General features: G+C 37.9%; 1 protein-coding gene across 1 annotated transcript; it reads left to right on the top strand.

Annotated features, from left to right (window-relative positions):
- The first annotated feature begins 219 nt into the window (after positions 1–219).
- Positions 220–7692, top strand: LOC139708812 (thymidylate kinase-like). The gene is made up of 5 exons (XM_071620765.1): positions 220–400; positions 1728–1836; positions 3274–3364; positions 4492–4680; positions 6275–7692. The coding sequence occupies exons 1-5, from the start codon at positions 277–279 to the stop codon at positions 6437–6439; spliced, it is 678 nt and encodes a 225-aa protein (XP_071476866.1). The 5' UTR covers positions 220–276; the 3' UTR covers positions 6440–7692.
- The last annotated feature ends 2334 nt before the right edge of the window (positions 7693–10026 follow it).

The following is a 10026-nucleotide window of genomic DNA, read 5'->3' as shown; positions in this document are numbered from 1 at the left end:
ATATGGATCCCCCCCCCCCCCCCCCCCCCCCCCCCCTTGGGCTTCATAGGGTTAATTCCCAAGGCCAAATAACATTTCCGGGTGGGTCTATCGCAATCGCGCGCGGTTGTACATCCGCGCGGGAAATTAGAAAGTAGTCTTATCTGCAGTCACTATCATCTTCCCGTTCAGCTCTAATGCAAACTCTTGAGTAAAGTATCTTCGGTCCCCGGTCACCTACTGCAGCCAGGCACGCCACAGGTTTTTGTAAAAAATCTTCAGTTTCAAAGAATCAAAATGCGTCGCGGGGCATTACTAGTTTTTGAAGGCTGCGATCGCTCTGGAAAATCAACACAATGCAAGAAACTGGTGGAATCGTTACAGAAACAGGGAAGGAAGGCAGAATTATTACGGTTTCCAGGCAAGTGCTTTTGGGTTCGGTCCCACCTACTAACATTTATGTTGCGATTGTTCCATTACGTTGATGAATAGCCATCCCAAGGCCCTTTAGGGCCCATACGCCATTAATTTATGTTCTAACTCAAAATCCGATGTCGATATCTCTGTCTGTTGCTAGAACTTTACTTGGATATTCCATATGTGACTAGCAGTAGAATCTAGTAAGAAAAGTCAAGTGATGTGTGTGAACATGATTCATGTCAATCTAACTTAACTAGACTAGATCTATACACAGCCTAACCCCGGGACGCTCCGTATACAGTTACACACAATTATTTCTATTACGTTACTTTATGCATTGTTTAGAATGCCGATGTCACATAGAAAATAAAGGAAAGTAAGAAGAAGACCATTTCAGGGCAATTTCATGAAAAGTCACAAAATTTGGTTGAAATTGGGTAAAGGGTGTGGGATTGGCAAATGAAAATATGGAGCCCCCCCCCCCCCCCCCCCCCCCCCCCTTGGGCTTCATAGGGTTAATTCCCAAGGCCAATTCCGGGTGGGTCTATCGCAATTGCGCGCGGTTGTACATCCGCGCGGGAAATTAGAAAGTAGTCTTATCTGCAGTCACTATCATCTTCCCGTTCAGCTCTAATGCAAACTCTTGAGTAAAGTATCTTCGGTCCCCGGTCACCTACTGCAGCCAGGCACTGCCTTGACCACGTATAATAATTTTTCATAAACGTGCACAACTTCCACACACAAGCTCGCCTTTAATAATATTTCACAACCGATATTATTGAGTAGAGTGGTCTATACATTGTAGACTAACTTGCGACTGAGTCTCCAGCAAAGTCCATTTAGAAATTGAATTTTTGTCATTTTGACACATTTGATTACCCATTTATGAATGTAAACTCCATCACTTTAGTGCAAGCTCCGCACACAAACAGTGGGTATATATGGTACATCGTGTACATACATGTTACACGGCTGCACAGCACAGTCCATCCCTAGATCCCTTGCCCTTGATCTGAATATGTACAGGTACTTACAAGGCTAGCTGGTATAATAATACAAATAGACTCACCTATAAGTTGTAGGACCAATCATGCTGCATTCTGTTACTGATAGTAAAAGCAAGAACAAAGAACAAAGAACATTTCAACATATAAAACAGGTCCATTGTCCTATTCTGGACACATGGCAGGTTCGGTCCTGAACCAACTTACAAATACTAAACAACAGAAGACTAGTTATATTATGATAGATTAAGATATGTATTTTAATAAATTTGGTTGTTCTTTTGAATGATCCTTGATACATTGCTCTTTTCATTCATTTTCTAGAGAGGACAACCTTAATTGGCAAGTTGATTGACAACTATCTGAAGAACAGCTCAGAGGTCCAAGACAATGCTGTACACCTGTTATTCTCAGCCAACCGCTGGGAATTAGAGTAAGTGCATCTCGGCAATAATTTGGTCTTATTTACCCAGGATGTCCTCTTTGGTGGATATGGTTCATTATTCCAAAGGTGCTTTAATCTGAAAATGAAATACGGTTCGTTATTTCGAAGGTTCATTAATCTGAAAATCAAAAAAAGGTTTGTAATTTCAAAGGTTCATTATTTTCTATGTACCTTCTTTTCATTTTTGAATTAACGAATCCTATTTCATTTTGGATTAATAGACTTTATGTCATTTTGGATTAAAGATTCTTCAGGATAACGAACCTTATTTCATTTTCATATTGTGTAAATGAGCCTTCGGAATATCAAACCTTATTTCATTTTCAGATTAAAGGACAAGTTCACCTTCATAAACATAAGGATTGAGAAAATGCAACAATATTAGTAGAACACATCAGTGAAAGTTTGAGGAAAATTGGACAATCGATGCAAAAGTTATGAATTTTTAAAATTTTTGTGTTGGAACCGCTGGATGAGGAGTCTACTACAGCTTGTGAGTCATATGCGTACAACAGTATAAAGAAAATATAAAAGAAAATTCAACATATTTTCACTTTTTTCGCATAATAAAAGAGCAATTGACTTGCCTCTTTCTAAGGGCAGGGGGAATGATATTACCCATAACATGTATCGGTAACGAGTCAGGGGAATGTGTACTTTTTTCAAAAGATGGAATTTTGTGAAATTCTCTTTATATTTTCCTTATATTGTTGTACGCATGTGACATCTAAGTTATTCATACACTGCAGTAGTCTTCTCATCCAGCGGGTACTGCACAAAAACTTCAAAAAATCATAACTTTTGAACGGATTGTCTGATTTTCCTCAAACTTTCAATGATGTGTTCTACTAATATTGCTACATTCTCTCAATCCTTATGTTTATGAAGGTGAACTTGTCCTTTAACTAGCCTTCAGAATTATGAGGTTTTGTAATAATGCCGCAAACCTTTTGTAATACCAACCCTATTTCATTTTCAGATTAATGAATACCTGGGCATAGGGAATTTGTGTGTTCTGCAATAACAAATCTTTGGAATGATGAACCTTATTTCATTTTTGGATTAATGAACCTTTGCAATAATGAACAGCGCCATCTTTGGTGTTAGCACTGCCCTTCATTATTCCCCCATCACTGGCAGGTCCCAATTAAAGGAGAATGAAACCCAAATATATGCGAGGATTGATTGAATGTAGAACGTTAGTAGAGCACTTATATGAGAGTTTGAGGAAAATCAGACAATCAATTCCAAAGTTATAAATTTTTAAAGTTTTTTTTTTTTGCAGCTATTGCTTGATGAGAAGACTATAATCAATGTATCATTTTTTTATTCTCTCAGCACCCCTTTCCTTTGTCACAAAGTCTTATGATTTTGAATTAATTGATTTATTTTTGAATTCTGGATTTTCATCTTGAATGTGTGAAGGCCACTGATGAAAAGGAAATTGATGGAAGGAACGACGCTTGTCGTCGACAGATACGCCTTTTCTGGAGTGGCATTTACGGCTGCCAAAGAAGTGAGTATACAACAAATGGTGGATACTCCGGAGTGCTCATCTATTGTGACTGTGCTGTGATCATGAAAACTCATACATGCAGAAATACCAAATTTGCATAAACCCTTTTTGCCATCAGTCATACTGAAGTTTCTTTTTGTTTTTTCCGTTGTGTAAAAATCTGTGGTAGCTCTCTTTCATGGATGTACCAAAACACAGTTTTCATTAATTTTCCTTACTATTCATGTTGAAGTGCTATCTATGGGCAGAAGTTTCATCATAAGTGAACAATGATACCCCACCCCTTACCTAATTTTAGGACATTGGTAATCAGTCCAACATTAAATGATGTCAGAATTTACTTGTTGGTCATTGTTCATGCACTACTGAAATGTTATGTTATATGAGGCAATTCAAAAAAAAAAAAGTCAAAACTGGCTCATGTTGTCAGGGTCTTGTTCATGTAATGTGTCCATGTACTGTAATACTGAACACTACTCATGATTTTGTTAAACAATGACAAATGTCATAATAACCCTCTCCCATCCCCACAAAACTAGACAAAAAAAAAATTACAGTACTGTAATAGTGGAAACTTTGTAGTAATTCAAATTTGGCACAGGGCCAGTTTGAGTGCATTTTCTTGCTCATAATCTTACAGATGAGAGTATTTTCTTTCAGATTTTGATATTTCCTCCAAATGTTTTCAAGTTGAAATCAATGACATTTTTCCACACCATGAAATATTCCATTTTCACAGCACTGTGTGACTTCAGTTTTGAATACCAAGTAACTTTATCAATATCAATGGTACAATGTACCAGAATTTAGAATTTCAGAGATCATAATCGGGAAATATTTTGCCCGTGTTACACTGTCGCCTTTACAGTTCTGCAGACTTCTTCTGACTGTTTATGACCTGCCAAAGACAGACTAGTGGATGTCTTATGCTGTCTTCTTATTGTCTTGTCTGAAGTTAAAACCATGTTGCACAGACCCTGGAATCTCTAAGTCTTGGTCTACAGATGCCCTGTCTCCATTTTCTCTAGTGCATGGTCTCTGACACCATGCCCTGTTACTTGACTGCTGACATTTGAACTCCTAACCTTTCAACTCTTGCCCCCTACGTCCTCCCGTCCATTCCACAGGGGATAGACATAGAATGGTGCAAGCAGCCAGATATCGGCCTCCCTGAACCAGACATGGTCCTGTACCTGGACATATCGAGCGAAGCAGCCAGCATGCGGGGGGACTACGGCTCGGAAAGGTACGAGAAGCCAGAAATGCAGGCGAGAGTAGCGGAGAACTTCAAACAGCTCAAGGAGAGCCACTGGAAGGTATGTTTGGGCAATTTTATATTTTTTTTTAAGCAGAAGGTCCTTTCAACTGGCATTCAGATGGTCATAACCTTCTCCTTGGTTGTCAAATTTCTGGGTCATATATTCAAGGATCTGCATCTCATCAGGGCCAGCAGAACCCACTTTTTTGTACCATTCAAAGAAATACATAAGGTGTCACCACTTTGGGCCCCCCCTTTTTTTTTACCCCGGAAGTGCGTAAGTGGGACTAGAAAGAAATAGATAGAAATCTTGAAGTGTGAGCGCGGTAAGGCTTTGTTTTTGCGCTGAAGACCTTTTTTTTTTCGCTTGTCAGCTGAAGAAACCCGGAAGTGGCACCAGAAGCCACTGAAGTGGGCCCCCACTTTTAAAAATGTGGCGCCAGCCATGCTCATAGTTGCCAGATTTAAAGGACAAGTTCACCTTCATAAACATAAGGATTGAGAAAATACAACAATATTAGTAGAACACATCAGTGAAAGTTTGAGGAAAATTGGACAATCGATGCAAAAGTTATGAATTTTTTAAATTTGTGTGTTGGAACCGCTGGATGAGGAGACTACTACAGCTTGTGAGTCATATGCGTACAACAGTATAAAGAAAATACAAAAGAAAATTCAACATATTTTCACTTTTTTCGCATAATAAAAGAGCAATTGACTTGCCTCTTTCTAAAGGCAGGGGGAATAATATTACCCATAACATTTATCGGTAACGAGTCAGGGGAATGTGTACTTTTTTCAAAAGATGGAATTTTGTGAAATTCTCTTTATATTCTCCTTATATTGTTGTACGCATGTGACATCTAAGTTATTCATACACTGCAGTAGTCTTCTCATCCAGCGGGTACTGCAAAAAAACTTCAAAAATTCATAACTTTTGAACGGATTGTCTGATTTTCCTCAAACTTTCAATGATGTGTTCTGCTAATATTGCTACATTCTCTCAATCCTTATGTTTATGAAGGTGAACTTGTCCTTTAATGATGGACACCATTCCATGGTAAGCAAGTTATCCTTTAAGCCAATGAAAAGCCCAAATTTACAGATACCCGTAGTCCTCTTACCATACTGCCTTGTATCTGTTAGGATAGATACTGTGAAATTCATTTGATTTATGAATAACCCACTGTCATGCACTATGGTGCCTTGTTACTTACCTCACAACAGTCATTGTTCTTCATATTTATCCTGTAGCTGCTTCTACATGCTTCAAGAACATTTTGTTGTTTGCCTGTTTGAAGATTTGCTCTGTATGGTGAGATGATATTGTCATTTGCGCTGCAAAGTAAGAGTGTTGTATGAGTAAACGTCAGCCGTTCTTCTTGGGATAAGTTTTCATAAGAACTGAGCAAGGTGCTCTAATACTCAACCCTTTGGACAGGTGACCATCTTTGATAGTAAGATAGCTTCTTCTTTGGACTCCCATATAGCAAAACGAAACACAAACCTTCTACTACCTGCACAAAGTTTTAACATCAGGGGTTCAAAGAACACAACAGTTTTATCTCAAAACACTTAAATTGTGCTTCACGTTACAATGTATCCATCATCAATGTAACTGTCAATATTTGTCTCCATTGTTTGTTCTTAAGGTCATCAATGCCGACCAGTCCGTGGAAGATCTGCACAGGGAGATACAGCATCTCGCCCTGCAAGTCATGGACAAAGAGCTACCCGATATCGGGACGCTGTGGACCAAAAAAGTGGACTCTTTTGACACCTTGCATCAGAATGGGAGAATTAAGGATGGAGACTAGAGATACGCCTTGGGAAGGGGGAAACAGTTGTGGAAAATCAATTTGTTGACAATACAAGGTATATTCCAGTTTACTAATTTATTCAAATTTATGCATATTTTTCCTGGATATAGTGTGACATGTATAGTAATATGATGCCAAGGACACTGAATGTATGTTTGCATGTGGTTATGCAAATAGTTAATGGTCATGAGTGCAATGGTATGAGATTTCGCCAAGGTGAAAGATAGAGGTGAAGTGCGCTTCATCTTTCACCAAGTGCGAAATCCGTTCCATCGCACGAGTAAGGACCATAGGCTATTTGTTTTGTACAACACCTTGGACATCAACAGATGTGGTCCACACAGATTCTTGAATTTAGTACAGAAATGGCAACCATTTTTTGTGAAAGGCAAATAAGTAGCTCAGTCACAGTACAGTATAGTATAGTCATTTGTATGCACAATTAAACTGGTGTAAGTTATTTATTGTAATATAAGTGACAGAATGCGCACTTTAAACTGTTCAGTGCCTGCAGCAAATGTTTGTTGATTTTGACATCAGAGCCATGCAATGGAACAAAAACTCAATGTCAATCATGAATTTAATAGGAAGTCAATGAAGATTGGTAACATCAGCTGTGTGATATCCATTTTTGCTCAAACAAAATTGCATGGCTGACAGCGACAGCTTGCGATGGTACTTTGAACTGCATGTCATGTGAAGGGCAATCAACCAATCGGATAGCTACATTCTTTTTTAGTTGTTGTATACAATATGATAAAGACTGTAGTACAACTGTATAATCATTTGGTAGGTTGTAGTGGGTGTGATAACTACCCATGTCATTCCAAGCCTCTTCACTTTGAACAGTAGAATTCATTCTCATTCAGCAAGAAACTCAGTATTTCATTCCACCAGCTCATCACTGATTATGGCAAATAGATATCAAGCACTGTACAGCCTGTGGAGCAGTCTTCCAGAGACTCCAACCCCACGCATCTCCAAAAGACCCTGTAGCGTGGGGATTCATGGAGTGAAAGGCTGGACCAGTTCAGAATCTCCGAAACAAATTCTGTACTACTATATCACTGATCTGTATGTAAGTGCACACACAGCTGTAGAATCTCAAATGGAGTCAACATTTTCTGACCTAAAGTTGGGTGGGAGAATGCTACATTTTAAGCTTGAGAAGTAATTCTTAATCGAAAGACACACAGCTACAAGTGTGGAAATTCAAACTCGAGTGGGAGATTTTGCGAAAATAGACTTAAAGTGGGAGATCTCCTGCCAAAATAGCAGGAGAGTTGGAGTCTGTGATCTCCTGATTACAAATAAATCGTGCACACTGACTTGTTCCTGTAAGCTACAGTTAGAACACACTTTAGTATCAACTGCTTAATCCTAACCCAATTGTCGGTGATGATTTCGATGTGAAAGACCTTGATTGTATACTTGTAGTTTTATTGTAGGACATTTGTCATAATTTATCTATCGTCTAAAGGGGAATGATACCCAATGTGTGGATTGAGTGAATGCAGTAATATTAGTAAAACACATTAGTGAAATTTGAGGAAAATCATACAATCTGTACGAAACGATCCATTCTCAAGTTATGAACTTGAATATGGATATGAAGTTTTCAAGGTTTGGTGCTGCCATGGCTGGATGAAAAGACTACAACAGTTTTTGCAGGACAACGATGTAAAGAAAATATGAAGATAGTGTGACGTACACCTGTATTTGCATTTTTCTAGCATAGTGAAAAAGCACTCGAGGTGCCTCTTTCAGAAAGCGGGGAGAATAAAACTACCCTTAACATACGTCAGTAACGAGTGGACGGAATGTGTAAATTTTTTCTTTTTGTATTTTGTAAAAATTGTGATATTCTCTGTATATCGTTGTCCTGCTGTGATGTCACAAACTGTTGTAGTCTCCTCATCTAGCAATGGCAGAAAGTTATAAAATTCAAAGCTTTTGAATAGATTGTCTGATTTTCCTCAGACTTCACCGATATGTTCTACTTATTGCTGCATGCATTCAATCCACATGCATACTTGGGTAGTATTCCCCTTTAAGTATATTCATTTATCATGTATGATTTTGTATTCTAGAATTGCTCTTGTCTCAGGCAGAATAAACTCCTTGCTTCTAAAACACAAATACATGTACATGTATGTGCATTTATTTATGACTCCTGTGGCTGTCCCTATATCTTACAATCATATCAAGAGACACATACCACACTCACAGCTGCACTCAGCACCCACTTTCTATTTCCCTCTCACTCTCATCTTATTTAATGGTAAGATTTTAATCATTTCTTTTCTTTCATAATTCTTAAACCTAATTTGTGTCTGATAAAACTCTGCCACATCAATACACACCAGAAAATACATGCGTGTGTTGCATAACTGTGACCTTTTTTTTCCCTTTTGACTGTAAAACCCAGAACATTCGCAACATGAAACTTTCACGAGTGTTCTAACTTTCAACAACTGAAACAACACTTGCCAGAATGCATGATCATTTGCGTTGAAATAAGACCTTTTACCTTATACACATGCCCTTGTATTCTGACTTCCAAAAGCTAAAACAACACACTCCAGAAAATATGTACCGCAAAATTATATTTTTCTTTTATTCACAGGCTCTCGTGCTCCAAACTTCCAACAGTTCAAATAACACACACCATAAAAGATGTACCGACACAAAGCAAAATCATTACATTTTTCCTCTATTCACAAGCCTTAGTATTCCAACTTCCAATAGCTCTAACAACATGCACCACTATCACATATCTTGCAGATTTAGTTTAGTTTATTCCTAGGCCCTTCATGTATTCTTAATTCGAACAGCTCAAGCAATGTAACTGAATAAACAGCGCAAAATGTAGCACTGAAATATTTTGAATGTAAATATTGTACCAATGTACCAATACTTTCCACCACTACATAGATCACATATCAGTATCTTTCAAGGGTAGGTTTCACACACTCATAATGATTCAATCTCTTCAAACACTCCCATTCACGTGTCTACTTGTAACCTAGCATGTACCAGAAACTGAAACACTGCTTTCAGAAATGAAATATTCAAAATACATATGATCATAGGTTCAACAATAGGTGCTTTTATTTCAATTTACAAATTTACATTAAAGTGGGGTTGTGAAGTTCACAAGGTAGCTGTGTGTAGCTGTGCATAAGAGAACATTGCAGACAGAAAGGTGATTTCAAATGAATGCCACAAAAGATAGGACTTTTTTTGTGTGTATTGAGGGAAAATTACATTGTATGTCTTCAAGAATAATGGCTAAGAAGCAAATAAATATACACTGTACGTGATGAAAGCTATCAGGCAAAACCTTTAAAATTGATTTTAAGTAAAATACATCATGCCATTTTTGCAACCAAATGAGTCAGTCAGAGAATAATCCACATTGGGCAAGCTTACATCACTGGCCTCAATGCTAAGAGAGGTATTACTTGTATTCTGTGAGCAGCATTTTAGATTATATTGACAAATTTTTAATCCCTTTTGTGTTCATTTTTGTCTGTTTTAGTACATGTATACACTGAAGTAGAACTAGTGTCATCATGCAAAGT

This window comes from Diadema antillarum, unplaced genomic scaffold (genome assembly GCF_040938485.1).
Source record: "Diadema antillarum isolate AM-2024a unplaced genomic scaffold, OU_Dant_1.0 seq00001375_RagTag, whole genome shotgun sequence".
Classification (NCBI taxonomy): domain Eukaryota; kingdom Metazoa; phylum Echinodermata; class Echinoidea; order Diadematoida; family Diadematidae; genus Diadema; species Diadema antillarum.
The sequence above is the reverse complement of the archived record's forward strand: the minus strand, read 5'-3'. Positions and strand labels throughout refer to the sequence as shown.